The sequence below is a fragment of the Hyposmocoma kahamanoa genome, unplaced genomic scaffold (assembly GCF_003589595.1).
Source record: "Hyposmocoma kahamanoa isolate Upper Pololo Valley unplaced genomic scaffold, ASM358959v1 168, whole genome shotgun sequence".
NCBI lineage: Eukaryota > Metazoa > Arthropoda > Insecta > Lepidoptera > Cosmopterigidae > Hyposmocoma > Hyposmocoma kahamanoa.
Genome location: NW_020653608.1, coordinates 1,873,210 through 1,889,935, shown reverse-complemented (window position 1 = coordinate 1,889,935; position 16,726 = coordinate 1,873,210). Strand labels below are relative to the sequence as shown.

The 16,726-nt window shown below is 37.8% G+C and overlaps 1 protein-coding gene across 10 annotated transcripts in view; it reads right to left on the bottom strand.

Annotated features, from left to right (window-relative positions):
* LOC113225609 (uncharacterized protein CG43867) overlaps window positions 1-16,726 on the bottom strand; it is a 472,277-nt gene that overhangs the window by 450,753 nt on the left and 4,798 nt on the right. For all 10 annotated transcript variants that reach the window (XM_026457966.1, XM_026457952.1, XM_026457960.1 and 7 more), the window contains exon 2: window positions 8,989-9,148. In XM_026457966.1, coding sequence (XP_026313751.1) covers window positions 8,989-9,148 — 160 coding nt within the window. The remainder of the gene's footprint in view (window positions 1-8,988; window positions 9,149-16,726) is intronic.

The following is a 16,726-nucleotide window of genomic DNA, read 5'->3' as shown; positions in this document are numbered from 1 at the left end:
TACGCATTAATAAGTGTTGTAAACTCCCGTAGTAACAATTTTTTTAAATTAAGTTACCTTCTTACCTATTTGAACTACATACCGACAACTTATTGTTAGCCAAATTATACAATATGGAGCTCACAGCAACATTCTTACACTAGCGTAAGCGTGCATTTACGAAAATGTAATTTATGATAAGAGGAGTAGTATTTTTTTAATGAAAAATTGTAACAGACATAACATTAATACAAGAAACAATTATAACATTTTTATTAAAAAAAGACCGACCTCGAAAGTTTGTAGAATCTGGGCAAATAGATTTTGACAAGTTTTGATGAAATAGGATAACGGAAATTGATGAAATTCAATAAACCGGATTCATCCCCTAGTGCGCCACCCTCACAGGTGAAATATCTTAAATAAAAAATAAATCAGTACAGAGTACTAAAAAAACCGACCTCAAAAGTACGTGGAATTACGTCTATTTGCTAAGTTTTATTGAAATATCCCCTAGTTCGCCACTATACAGGATTTGACACTAGAGACAATAAAAATAGGTTCTCACTACGAAACTACTCAAAGTATATTGAGAGAAAAACGCCTAGAATTGAAGAAATAGCAAAATCAGGCATTAAAGGAAAGGAAGAGCAATTAGCTCCTAAATTAAAGTTAGGCGCTATTTATAAAAATGAATATTCATGCGTGAAAAGCCACCCTTCGAGGTGGATGATTTTCTTCAAAATGAAATGGGACCACTATGGAAGTACCCCCTTTCCAACAAAAAAAGAATTATGAAAATCGGTTCACAAATACCGGAGTTATCGCGTAACATACATACAAAAAAAAGTACATATAGTCGAATTGAGAACCTCCTCCTTTTTTGAAGTCGGTTAAAAACGAAAAATATGTTCAAATTAAAATTAAGAACGTGCGTTTCAAACATCGCACAGAATAGAAAAAAACGAAAGACAGACAAGCCTTTCCGCGTATCTTTGGCTTCCAAAACAAAAGCCGAACACTCAGTCATCGACCCTGTACCACAAATTCAGCGTTTGACATTTGTAATATCATAGTACGGAAGTCGAACACGATTTACATAAAATATTTGTTGTAGTCGGCCCAAATAGTGCCGGATTGATTTATTGGAAGTGAGCAAACGGGTGATGTATGGCCCTATTGAGATTCGCGCAGAGCAGTTATGGGTAGAGTTTGCGCTAAAGTAGCCGAGTTTTGAGAGAAATAAACCAAGAAACTAATAGTAACTATTGTAAACGCACATTTTTTTTAAACTCAAACTAAATTCCAACAATATTAAAGCCGAATTCACATTTCTCTGACGTGTCGTGTCGTGACGCGTCAGAAAGGTATCGGTTTTATACACACAGCACAGTCGTCACGTCAGATTGCGACACACTGATATAAATCTAACCATATGATATTATTTAGTTACTATACCAAGTGATTGGACGAAAACGTCGTGTACCTCGTGGTAAGCAACACACCAGTCCATAACATCTAAGGGGCACTGCCACTGCACCCGTCATCCTGAGACATAAGTTGACAAGTCCCATGTCCCTGCAATTTCACCAGCAACTTTACCCTTCAAAGCCGGACGACCTCTTTCACAAGGAGCTGTACTGCTACTAAAAATATTTATTTCATAGGAAGGCAAATTACTTTGATTAAACTCTACCCCTCATTCGTAAGGCAGATTCCCCTGAGAAGAATGAGCAAGAAACTCTACGGGTTGCTCTTTGTAAATATCCATTTGTACCCATTTAACATTTACAGTATATTTCAAATGTCATAACTAAATAATGTATACGTTGCTCTGATCCCAAAGTAAGTAACTATAGCACTTTTGTTTGGAAATCGGAAACAACGACGGTATCACAAACACAGAATCGAAGCAATATAGAAAAGTTAGTTTTTCTGCATCTACCCGGCGGGGATCGAATCCGGGCCCTTAGCGATGACAACACCATGAAAACACTCGACCACTGACGTCTTCATAGATCGAGACTATCTGCAAGAGCTAAACGAGTCACTGCCACAGATCTTTGTCACCTAAGTACACAGAAGCTGTATAATAACCATTAGTATAAAGTTTTTTTCAAATGGCTATCAACTATAAAACCATTATACAATGCCCTCCAGACGAATTTGTGAAGACGACTATCAAGAACAGCTTAGTTTGTTTATTATTCCACGTATTCATATTATATCTGTTACTATTTTTCATAAAAAAGTACTATTGTTCGTACACGTCTGTCTGACAAGCCTGTCTATAACAGTTGCAGTGCCACGTTCTTTAAATCGCAAAGATCTGAGGCGCACTGCCACTGCAACCGTCAAGTCCCATGTGCCTGTAATTTCACCAGCACTCTTACCCTTCAAACCGGGAATACAGTAATTCTGGCATTACTGCTTGGCGGCAGAAATAGATAAAGTGGCAGTGCTTCCCTGGACGAACTCTTTCACAAGGAGCTCTACTGCTACTACAAAATTACATTTCGCACATACATTCCGAGAACACAGAAGTGCAAGACCGGATGCGAAGCCAATTATAATAATAATAAATTTATTTCTCTCCACAAATTTGGTTACAATTTTTGGCACAGAAACAGATTTTATTTTCTAAAGATAAAACAAAATTTGTAGGATCTGGCATCTAAACTAAATCAGAGATCTGTGTCTTAGGCTTCCAGGCTCCCCACTTCAAACTGAATGCCATTTCAATTTACACCGATTCGAATAGAGATGTAATGTAGAAATTTTAAACTATACTATAAATAAAAATAACTAAGGGAATTGTATTTAAAACTGTCATGTGTGGCTGTGTGTGTGTAAAGAGTTGTTTGTTACACATTATTTTTCCACATCTACGTTTTTATGCATGTACTATTTATAACTAACAGTACACGTTACTGTGTTGGTTAATATAACACAAATATAATATATCTGTGTCACTGTAGACTCTGGAACGATCATTACTCTATCTAAATCCTGCTTCACCTGCAGCAGCGCTTTGTGAGAGCTAACGCTAACCTACGTTGAGAGCATCAGCGTAGGAATTGCTCAGTCTATGCGAAAAATTAGTATCTGTATATATTGCATTTGGGTGTATATTCAATTAAGTAATGCTAGCTTTCTAGTTTACTCATGTATTTGCGCCATAATATTACCAATCTTATTCCATAAAATTACAACGCCACTGACCGTTATAAAATAGAAAAAAAAAACATTACAAAAAGAACAACCTTTTTTTAATTTAAATCTAGAACGAGTATTTGACATTTTAAACTCACGCAGTGGTACTACGTGCGCTGCATATAAAGTAGTCCCGGAGACGAATGACATTCTGCACTGAATCGAGTTTGAACAATGTTTCACGCTGTTACATGGAAAATATGCAAATGGTGCTCTGTAATGTTAATAAAACCGATTTTGGGACGGAGTTGCAATGCTTAAGTATTTATGTATATGTAATAGGATTGTACAAGACCTTTACGTTTATGGCAAGACAAAGAAAATATGTACTAGGACATAAAAATAGTAACATAACAAAACTATTATATAACTGACATATCAGGGTACAATTTACATTCAACTCTATACCAATCATAATAGGACAGTCCGACCCTGTACTCTCGTTCTCTCCGTCCGACATCTGTCCGAGACAATTACTTCTTCTTCTTCTTATGGTATCGATGACATACATTACACTATTGTGGCCCAGAACTCAGCCACGCCCACCGCGTCACTAGTAGCCGTCATTAAATCCTCAAACGTGCAGGTGTTAGGGCACGCAGGGCACGATATGAGATGGACCACCGTTTGAGTCGCACCGCACAAGCAGTCCAGGTTAGAACCATCCGAAAATCCCCACCTGAACAAATTATCCTTGCTCCGACCAACCTGAGTTCGAAGCCTATTCAAAGACGGCCAGATCGGCCACGGCAATTCGTGTCCAGGAGACAGACTCTCAGAAAGCGGGACCTGCACCTCGCCTGATCCGGCTCAATGCTCAACACAATTAAATACACACAACAAAACAATTACAATTACAGTCAAACAATTACTGTCAAATAAGTAACACTCCTAGTTGAGGTTGTGTACAAGCTGGATATTTTGGCCAAGGTGGACGTAAGTCCACCTTGGCCAAAATATCCAGCTTGGCAAGCACAATTTCGAGAAGGAAGCTAACAGGAGAATTCGTTTAGGCTGTGCGGCATTTGGAAAGCTTTGCCACATCTTCAGGTCGTCAAACCCACAAAGCCTAAAAACTAATACATTTAACCAGTGCGTTCTACCAGTCATGTCCGTGGACATTAACAACAGGCCTTATCCACAAATTGATGGAGCGAGCTGTGCTTGGGGTTTCTCTGATGGACCAAATCCCTAACGAGGTCATACGTCAGAGAACTAAAGTGACTGACATAGCTCGCAAAATCAGTAAGCTTAAGTGGCAGTGGGCCGGGCATGACTGCAGGAGGATTGATCGCCGATGGGGCAGATTTGGAATGGCGACCACGTCAAGGAAAACGTAGTGTGATACGCCCTGCGGCAAGATTGACAGCACCTGAGCAAGGTGGCCGGTAGTGGCTGGATGCGGACGGCACAAGATTGGGAAAGTTAGCGTGGGCTAGGGGAGGCGTATGTCCAGCAGTGGATGCGTGTAAGCTGATGATGACGTAATTCCACCAAAATTGAAAGACGTGTTATGCGAATGAAGCTTTATACCTGACATTGTTTTTTAATTAGGTACAGTATTATTTATTTGACAGTAATTGTCTCGGATGTAAGTAAGCAAGGGAGACTTGCCAGGATCAAGCTAAATGTCGATTGAAGAGCCAATCCATAGATAGGAAGCTACCTCCTCAAAGAGAATCTAAAGTGATCGTATACATGGAAGTACTAGAAAGAAGAATAAATTTTTAAAATTCCGAAGATTACGAAAGCGAACTTATAAACCAATTTGGAAGTGGGGTGAGTCCTTTAAACCGATCAGTACCTATGTTGACAGTCGTTAAAACTTTATAAATTGGCCCAAACGACGTTTACTTCCCCTTTTGCTTAATTAAAAGTTTTCCCTTGCCAGTTGCTATCGTTAGGAAAAGAAATCATAAATATTTGCGGGCAATTTTTTTTTAAACTACGTTCCGTTTTACACGTATTCAGTTTCCATTTCGTAATTGTAACAGAAATGACATAAAATGGAAATTTTTTTTTATATTCCGCGCATATGTTATGATGACCTTGGTAGCCCAGCGATTAGCACAATAGGTGCTTGATGAGGAGATTTGAGATTCGATTCCCGTAAGGACCAATTAAGGAAAAACTTTTCTAAATTGGATCGGGGTATTCAAGGCAGTATTCCCATAGATTCGTTACGTGAATAGTCATGGTACAGAAATGTTTCTAGTTAGAGACCAGGAAGTAGGTGTAACAATATGGTACAGTTTGGACTTAGAACCGTTTTTATAGTTAGAAACGTAGAGTTGAACTTAAATCCTAAATGCCACACTTAACGAGCTCTTTCTGTATATATATTTTAATTATTACTTAAAAAAGATCAAACTAACACATAAACAAAAAAGTACCAAAGAGTAAAAATATTAAATTACTCGTGTTGTTTTTTTTAAATTCTTTCCAGTGAGGAAGTGGCGATGGTTGAAAGCCATACAGCGATAGTCTCGTTTTTGGTGGGTCTTCATGTACGAGTAGAGTTTAATATTTGATTGATATTTTCTTGCTCAGTGGTCTTCACTAGGAACTTAAAAGCAGAAGGGACACCTTCTACATGATAGGCATTATCGCATGTCTTCTTTTCTAAAAAAAATAATAGTTATTTTCAGTTAATCACATAAAATGGTTCCGGTTTTAAAAGATAAATATGTTGGCGGAAGCTACAGTCACATGGGACTTGTCGATTCTACGTCTCAAGGCGCAGTGGCACTGCGCCTGTTATAAATGTCGGACATTCTCGGACTAGTATTAACTACCACATATATCGTCATGTAATTACTAAACAATATTTCACAATGCAGTAATAGAATATTGTACGATAAAAAAATCGAATAATTGTATCCTTTTTACTCAGGTGTATATGTTTGTATATATGTATAGGATGTATATGACAGAGATATATATAGAGATTTTTTTTTGTATGTTATCCATAACGGACTATGGTGGATATAGTGACACAAGGCACAAGTTGTGCGCCTCGTATTAAGCGACACGCCTGTTCACAGCAGCTGCGGTGCTGCTCAGAGCTTTACACCGCAAATATCTGAGGGATACGGGCATTGCGCCTGTCACCCTGAGACAAAAGATGACAAGTCTCATGTGCCTGTAATTTCACCAGCACCCTTCTTACCCTTCAAAAACCGGAACACAGTAATGCTGACATTAGTGCTTGGCGGCAGAGGACACAAGGAGTTCTACTGCAAGTCATGTGAAGAGCATTCTTCCCCTACTACAATGTGACTTTAGTTGAACTCCCAACTGTATACAATTTTGTGAAATAAAGAAAAACTAATTAATGTTAGATATTACTGGTTGACGACTTTCCCGACTCAGCCGTGACCATGACACCTGTGAAGAGCTGGCGGATGTTGGTTTGTTTGAAAAAATAAATATACTTACGCGTTCTCGAACCAAAAATAATTGTAACAATTTATTTTAAAAAAAAAACCGACCTGAAAAGTTCGTGGAATTACATTTATTTGCCAAGGAAAATGCGCGAAACCAGACTCATCCCCTAGTTTGCCACCCTTGGAGTTCGAATATTTTCTTAAAATTTAAATGGGATCAATATAATAGGTACTCCAGACACCCTCTTTCCAACAAAAAAATCATCAAAATCGATTCACGAACGCTGGAATAATTCCGAATCTGCTCTTTTTCAAAAGTCGATTACAAAAATAGTTTAGTTTCCAAAAAAAACATTAATTTTCTTACAAAAATTTCAAACAACTTGATAGCATTATCGTCTTCTACTCGATGACGTTTCAAAGCGTATTACGTGAAGTCAATGATGTGTGACGAATGATTGGATGCACACCGTAAGCAATAAAAAAAAACCATTTATTGTAAGATGTTCAACCTAATGGAGAAAAGTAATTGCCTTCTTTAAACAGTACCGTTCATTCCGTCTATGCAGCATTCACGTGGTTTAGCGTATTTTGTTATAAATTATTTTTAATCTACTACTGCTATAAAGTTCTGCATTTGAGAAGGCACAAGCTATCAAAATGCTTCGTTGAAAATTGTACCTCAAGTCGTCCACATGAGGCTCAAAATTCCAAATTTGACAATCTGTGTATTTTTTCAGCTAGTCTCATAAAACTTTTCCTTATTTCAAGGTCTGTAACAAATGGGTTTCAGCTTCATTGGCTTTTTTGCTGATTCCATGATACAGTCAGCGAATTACGAAGGTTTGATCGTTCTTTGTTTTTTATACAATATACAACTGCGAACCTATGAAAGGAAATATAATGTTTCGTCAACAAATTTTCGTATTGAATACGACAAAATAGAACATCTTAAAAAAAACTTGCACGTTATTTGTATCTCTCTACCTAAATCACTTGACTACAATCTCATCTCATGGTACGTGTTTGTGTAATATATGTAATTAATTCTAGCCACGAATAGCTCCAAATTGTTTCGGGAAATACACATAAAGAAAAACTTGATAAAAATTATGACAAAATAGCAACAATAAAAAGCCTCCACCCATTAGTTTCCCATTCAACGTCAGTAATTAAGGAACAATCGGTTCTTATAAGCCATTTACAACAAAAGCTTAATTTGGATCCTTGAAAGCATTCAGAATAACATTCGGTAAGTCCCATCTTGAAGGAAACCAGAAGTTGGGCCGTCATCTGTTCTTTATAGCCCGGGATTTAATTTCGTATGACATTATTCACGTCTCCCGGTAAGTTTTTGTGTGGCTGAATATCGCCGGTAGGGTGGACATATAGCAGGACTGTGATGAACTTCTATAATTTATCACAAAATAGTGATATTTATCTTATCAGGTATAGGTTCACGTTTGGCAAACGTGACACTCTCGAACACACACATACGCAACACTCTCACCGAAGTGGGAATTTAAATCTGTTTAATTTCATATTCTTTTAAATTCGAGTCCAAGTCATAGGTAAGTTTAAGTTATAAAATCGTGATTTTGCTGATAACCGAGTACTCCTTGCTGTCGTCGACATCTGTCGCTATTTTGGAAGTTTTTGAATTTCATGACCAACAATATTCAGTGACACTGCTTCTACTTCGGCACATTGGTTCCATACAGCAGTTATTGTGAAATAGTAACCCCTTAACGACTACGTACTACTCACACACAGAAAGCTGTGTGCAGAACGAGAAATGCCATGAGGTAAGCCACACTTGGTACGATAAACAGAGTTTCGAAATCCGAAGACGAACTTAAATTTCAAGATTTAGGAAATCGGTTGTAAAACATGATGATATTCAATCAAAGAAGTAATAATTATGGTATGTATGCTAAAAATTTAACTGACAAAGGTAGACGTATCTTTTTTTTTAAGCTCATGGTAAGGCTATGACTATAAACAAAAAGCGATGTCCATTTCTACCAGTGCCTCCTGGTAACCCTAACTAAGGAAAAAGAGTTTATGATAGATGGCTGATCCATTTTTCATTACGCGCAGGAAGTTCAGAATGGGAATGAACGGGTGTACGAGATAAATACGCCGGTTGACACGATATGTTGAAAGGTGTAGTCTTCGTTAAAATGCCTGTACGTCAACGGCTTGGATAATCATGACACATAGGTACATGATAAGAGGCACTTTCGATGACAGCAGGACGAAATCCGAGACGTCGTTATTAATGCCACACATGTAGAGAAAACTATAGAAATACATGATACATTAAATATATTAAAATATCGTTGTGTGCACTCGCGATGAAAGTGGACCGTGTAGCAGGAATTTTAAAGGCGTAAAAAAAGTTTATTACCTTATCTCGAAGCATGTCGCGGACCCTGGTAGCCTGGTGGCGGCTGCGATGCAGCTCCAGCTGTAGCTCCAAGCATCGTTCCTGCCAGTTGATGGAGCCGAGGTCGGCGGCCGCCAGCTCATACTCCAACGGGTCAAGGCGCGAAGCTTGCGCGATTGGCCTAAAAAAATTTAAACGAAATTACTTTTTCGGAAATAGAAGTAAAACAGATTAAGTCCATAATAATGAGTCCGAATTAAAATTTTTAATATTTTTTTTGTTTTAATTTTTTTTTATATTTTTTTTACAAATGAACTTAAAGCATTTTGAAAAATGTATATCGTATACTATACGTGTTATATTTAAGTAGTTCAGTTGATATAAAAAAAAACTCTTAATGATCTCATAATCTTAAATATGTATGTAAAGTACCTATTGCGGTTATACAGCGATTTTCTTGTAAAATTTTGAGGTAAGTTTGTGTTTTTTTCCATCGTGAAAATTTTTAGGAATAGTGTTTTCACACTGTATAATAATCAGTGTACACTAAGTGAAAAGAGTTGATAATCTTTAAATAGATGTCCATCAAACGTAATTGAAAACCATCCCGATTAATCTAGCCTACAAATTAAAAAAAAACAGCTTTAATGTCAGTCCAGCCATTTGGGAGCTACAACGCCACAGATTTTCTAGACTTCAAATCGAATCAGGAGAAGGTCCATAGTTGATATGACAGAGACCATGGAAAGAATGTTGTGAGTATATCCGACCGGCTGATGTACGCGGACTGACAGGTAGATTTGTGATCTTTTGTTTGATTGTTCTCTCGACCAGACTGTTCGTAGCAGTAATTTGTTCCGGTTTTGAAGTGTAAAGGTGCTGGTGAAATTACAGGCACATGGGACTTGTCAACTGATGTCTCTCTTAGATCTCTGCGATTTAAAGCTCTGAGTGGCACTGCAACTGTTATGGACAGGCGTGTAGCTCACCATCAGGCGCACGACTAGTTCGTACCGTCACTTGATATTATAAAAATTAAACTGATCTTGTAGTGGACACTTTGATATTCTTTTCAGTTAGATATTTACTTTAACTTTAAAAACAAATCATCAAACAAATACCTGTAGGAGAGAGAGAAGAGAGAGAGAGAGAATCTTAGTGCCAAGTAGTGACATTTAATAAAGAGCGTTGTAAAAGAAAGAAGCTCTAAATCAATATTAACCGCTCACGCGACACATGCAGCCGTAGACGCATACCACACCTAGAGGTGCCGGTGATGATTTTATACCGATTTATCGGATATCGAAGTTATAACAGGTAATAGAACTAATATTAATTGCTATCCTTTTCTAATTTGCGAAACCAAATAGCCGCCATTTTGCGGTAGGAGGAGCGCATCGCGCGAGCGGCTATGGTCAAATAAAATTGATAAATGAAAAGCAAACGACGATAGACCTTAATGTCTATTACCATAGCGCGACTTTCAGCATTCTAAAGCACTGTTGTAAAACACTTAAATTTCAAAATATGGACTTAAATCCTTTACCGTTCACCTACAGATATATGGACTGTGAAATAAAGTTTATTTTTCCGATCTAATTTTTCCATGTCATTATTTTTCATCAAAAAATGTGACTTTTCTACCGACCGCTAACTAAAAGTGACGAAACAATTTTTGAGATATCATAAAAAACCAAGACCCAGTTTTAGAACATTGAAATTGTTTAATGATATTCCAGCTACGCATCGTTAGGGTAAGTTCCGATAAGTCGAAGACGTTAACTAATTTTAACTGCTTTTAAAAGAGAGTTTTGTGCTCTGTCTTATGCTATTTAAAACGGATATTTGACCATTTGACATTGAGCCGTGTTTTAGTCTGTGGTCGGCAGTTTTCGTCGCTTTACTTTCTGAAACTCGTATTTTTCAGAAGATGGCAAAACTTTCTATTTATATTAAATTTCTTATCAAGGGTGTTAATTTAGATGCATTACTTTAAGAATAGGTAAAAGCCAGTGCGTGAATATGAAGGAAATATGATGTGAAACGAAAAATTTGTATACACAATCCTTTTTTGCTATTGCAACCTGTATACCGTCAATCACAATTAAAAATTACATAATTTTTTCGGATCCAAAATCGCGATTCGTTTTTCAATCAAATCTACGTTCCGTTCTGTTTACAGGTCCCATAATCACGACGGACTGAAGTTGCAAAAGTCTAAGAACTCTGTAATTACAATTACAGTTCATTTTAAGATGTTACAGGCCCGCGTTGAATGAGGAAATCGAAACTCTTTACCATAAAATGTAGAAAATCGATTTCGTAAACAGATTGAATGAAAACATGAGGTTGCATCAAAACATGACGTGAACAGAGCTTCATAAATAAATTCACTACATTTGCGTGAACCCTGACACAGCCTATCTATTGAACGGTGCACCGACTCGGTAAACGGATTTAATCACGTACAGCGCATGCAGCGTCTCACATAGTTGACGAGATTTTACAAAATGTAAATAAAAAACTGTACACGACGGGGCTATTTTTGGACATGTTTAGGGCTTTTGACTTCATTTCACACGACCTATTATTGACTAAATTAGAGCACAACGGAGTTCTAGGACCGGCACTGAGCTGGCTAAAATCCTACCTAACAAATAGGTTACAGTGTGTAGAAATAACCCAAGTAAACACAAAGAATTGTACCGAAATATACAAATCTGACTTTAAAAGTAATCATTTCGGAATACCCCAAGGTACTATACTTGGTCCCCTGCTATTCCTATCATATATTAAAAATGTATGTGATAGCACGGAACACGAAACAATTCTTTTTCCGGATGATATTTCAGTGGTTGTCAATTCTCTAATAAAATTAACATTGGACGAGCATAAACACGAATTAAGGAAAACATTGACATCACTAATTGAATACCTAAAAAAACATAATCTTCAAATGAATTTACTTAGACTAATATAATGAATATTAATAACTTACGGACACAAACAGTTGACGTAGATTATAACGGACAAATTTTGCCAAACAATACCAATATGACTTTTCTAGGATTAATCGTAGACCAAAAGACGAATTGGAAGGATCAAATGGACAAAGTGTGTACTAAAACAAATAGGTTTGCGTTTGCTCTCTACAAATTGTCAAAAGTGAGGAATAAATGCACGGCTTTGACAGTCTATTTTGCGTATATTGAAACTGTACTCAGATACGGTATCATAATATGGGCAACGGCACAGACTTTGGGAAGGTTTTTATTGCTCTAAAGCGATGTATACAGGCCATCTGCTACGTAGCGCTTTATGTCTCATGTCGTCCGTACTTCAAAACGTTAAAAGTATTGTCCTTCCTATGCCTGTACATACTCGAAGTTGGTATATTTGTGAGACGAAATCTATCAAAATTCATAATAACGAAGGATGTAACTGCCAGAAGCCTAAGGAACCCTGATACTTGGTACAATACCCAAAACAAAACGTTTCTAAAATAATTCGTACGTTATGTGTGCCAAAATTTTTAATCATGTACCAGATCGCTTTAAGCTTCTTCCATTGACTAGTTTTAAAAAGGAATTGCGTAGGTGGCTCTTTGATCATTTGTTCTACTCAGTTGACTAATTCATGAAATGTAAGAACTAATTAATTGATGCATACATTTTTCTTTACAATTATTATTATTAACTGTAAATTATGACGTACACGATTATGACACCTCGCATTAAATCAATGAACTTTAATTTGTCAATTTATTGTCTAATTATTGTTTTTACATTTAGTCTTAATCTACCAGTGTATTATCTGATTATTGTATTTGCATGCTTTTATTTAAGAAGGCCGAATGGGTTTAAGTGCTGATTTAATTTTTACCATCAACATGTATAATGTAACCGTACCCTATTTGAAGCGAATAAATGAATTATTACAACAATGCAAATTAAATAAAAAACAAGTTTTATTTAACCTGCATTATTCTTTTTAATCCACCATTCTAGATAATCTTGGTGCAAGATAATAGACAATAGTTTAGTAAAATACAACGACAGACAAGAAAATGCACACTATCTTGACGATTTCCGAATTCGTTGCGTGTTTATATCGTACTACGCACGAAAATCCAGGATCTCCGATCATGGAACTCAAATGGGGCTGGGCGGGACACCTAGCAAGGCAAGGTGCCGACAGGTGAAGCATGACATCGACTTATTGGCAGCCGAGGATGGGCAAAAGAAGCGTCGGGCGACCTGTTGCAAGGTTTGATGACATAGTACACGTCGCGGGGCGTCAATGGATGCGGCTAACACGGGACAGTGGTGGATGGCACAAACTTCGGGAGGCCTATACCCAGCAGTGGATGAAATCAGGCTGTGGATGATGATGAAGATATATTGCACTATTATTTTTACTAACAACCATATCTCGTACTATCTTACACAGATTTTAAAAGCGAACGTTCTTTATTCATCGTTGTACAACGTAAACGTTGAATTTTTAACTGGCTTTTAAAAAAGAGGACGTTCTCATTTAACTTCGGTAGATACATTGAATCCATGGCCAAAAATGCAACCAAGAAGCTTGGCATCTTTTCCAAGGTGAGGCGTTACTTCACACCGGGACAGTTGCTTCAGCTGTACCAAGCACGAGTCCGGTCGTAAATGGAGTACTGGTGCCACTTATAGAACGGCTCTGCTAAATACCAACTGGTCACCTTGAATTCAATCGATAGCGTGAAAGAGAAATATAGGTGACTCGGAATTAGTAGAAGTGAGGCCGCAGAGCCTTGAACACCACCGTAAAGTTGCCTGTTTATCGTATTCTACAGGATATAACACGGAGAGTGTGCAATGGAATTGCATAATTTGATTCCGCCTTCCCCTTTCCACCATCGGGGGACTTGACGTGGGGTGCGATTCCACCCCTATGTTGTAGATATTCCCAGGATTCACACGAAGCGTTTCGCTTCCACATTTATATGGCGATCGGCTAGAGTGAAATTCACTACCTGCGGACTTGTTCCCCGGACACTATATCTTGGAGCTTTTCAAAGCGAGAATGAATAGGCATTTTTTAGGTGTGCATGCTACATCCTCGACCTCATCATCACCTTCCATCAGATGAGATGGAGGTCAAATACGCACATATTTTTTTATAAAAAAAATCGAGTGTATGTTCTCTTTTTGTATGAATGTTGCGCGATAACTCCGCGGCATTCGGGAACCGGTTTCGATGATCTTTTTTTGTTGGAAAGAGGGTACCTCAGTATTGGTTTCATTTAAATTTGAAGAAAATATTCCACCTCTAAGGGCAAACTAGGAGATGAATCCGGTTTCGCGCACTTTCCGGTAGCGATATTTATATAAGCTTTGTATAATGTTCGACTGGATAGTTAAAAGCGCATGTGACAAAACTATAATATCGTTAAATGTTCTATTGTATTGTGACAACACAGCTAATTTTCTTGTTATGTCACCTAGTGACGGGACGAACAGGTTGTGCACCTGGTGGCATGCCACACGCCTGTATACAGGGTGTTGATTTGCATTTTCGCCATATTTAGGAATTAATAATAGAAATAATGCTAAGTCATCTAAAAATATTAAAATAATATTCTGTTCAATGTTCTGGCTTATTGTATCTAGCAAAGTTTTGTAAAATTGTTCCCAAAGTGTGTTAACCGCAGAGGACAGTGACCCCGCCACTCGCTTCACCGAGTGACACGTAATCTTTCTCGATCGCTTGTTTACCTATTTTTTAAATCATGTTTATGTACTAGTATTGTTGTAATTTACTAATTATTCACATTAGTGAGAAAAGTTGACTGAAAAAAGATTTTTTGTAACTTAGATTTGGTATTACCAGCTTTAGGTTACATGAAAGTAATGCTAAGTACCTAGCTCCACAGCTGGTGGCAGGCTCCGTACCGGAGCCACAAATCACACACAAACCACGTTGCATTTCGTAAGAAACTAGAACGTATGCGCGATATCGACTGATGATCTACCAATCACGCGCTCAATAAACACGAAACAAATAGATCTAAAATTCATGTTATTTGCGCATACTGCGCATAGGTCATTGTTCAAATGGTTGCCGGTACCTGTGACACGTGTAGTGCAAGTTAATGACCTTTGGATCAAACTTGGTTACCGCAATTAAATAAAAAAAAGTATTTAGGATTTTTTTTTTGTGATTTGGGTTCACTTTCAGATATAGAAAGACATTCTCTGTAAATATGGCGAGAATGCAAAATCAACACATCGTATAACAGTCGCAGTGCCACTCAGAGCTTTGGGCACTGCCACTACTTTCGTCACCTTGACAAATCGATTCTGTTATTTTACCAGCATCATTACGCTTCAAAACCGAAACGTAGTAGTACTCACATTACTGATTGGCGGCAGAAATAGGTAAGGTGGCAGTACATCCCTGGACGAACTCTTTCACAAGGAGGTCTACTGCTAGCACTGACATACATATATCTAAATAGAGCCGCAAACAACTTTTTTTCAAAATACGTATTAATAAAGGCCTTAATTATCTTATTCTGGTAGTATTTTATAATATTAATATTTTACGCCTTCTTATATTCAACAAATACTTGAAAAATTATTATTTTAAATACGTGCTCCGTCCGCGTCTTCGATTTAATCAATCGCTTTAGTGTCGAAGGAGGTTTCCCGTAACTAAATAGCGCTTGTAAAGTCATCGGAGGTACGTAAAATGTGTCACGCTTGGTTTTCATACAGATCGCGGTAGTTGCGGCGTCTGTGACTGCTACTATCTATATCTCTTATAGATATAACTATGTCCATCTTGATAATAGAGAACATGATTAAAAAAGCAATTGTTTATTAACTAGTAAAGGCCACATGGTCGAGATTCATTCTAACTAACCATGCATAAAAAGACTTACTCGACGGCGAAGGTAAACTGCTGTGATGAAACCTTAGTAGCAGTAGAGCTCCTTGTGATAGAGTTCATCCAGGGTACTGGCACTGTACTAGTACTGCCACCTTACCAATTTCTACTGCCAAGCAGTAATGTCAGCATTACTGTAGGTATTCCGGTTTTGAAGTGTGCTGGTGAAGTTATAGGCACACGGGACTTGTCAACTTATGTCTTAGGGTGACGGGCGTAATGGCAGTGCCCCTCGGATCTTTGCGATTTAAAGCTCTGAGTGGCACTGCAACTGTTATGGACAGGCGTGTAGCTTACCATCAGGCGCACGACTTGTTCGTTCCGTGACTTGACTACTAAAACAAAACCTGCATGTTGAAGAGGGTTCACAGCCCTTGGAAAACGTGTGTAGTCCCCAACGTGTGTGATGACGGAGTGGATAAACAGCATCATCGCTAGACTGTGACATCATAAACTATCGCAATAAGCTCTGGTTAAAAATGCATAGTCAGCAGTGCAACAGGCCATAAATATTGAATTGTTCATTAATTTAAATGTAAACGAGTTAAAATCATACCAGAATATGAGCTTTGCCGTATAATCACTTGTGTATATTGGATTTATTTTTAGATTGTTTTGAATGTGCTTTGTACTCGTTGAATAGTGTACACACGTCATAACAATCCCAATTATTGCGAACCTATCCGAAGTCCTAGCCCGGTGATAAATTTTTAACCGATTTGAAAAATAGGAGGAGTTCTCAATCAGTGTGTGTGTGTGTGTGTGTGTGTGTGTGTGTGTGTGTGCGTGCGTGCGTGCGTGCGTGCGTGCGTGCGTGCGTGCGTGCGTG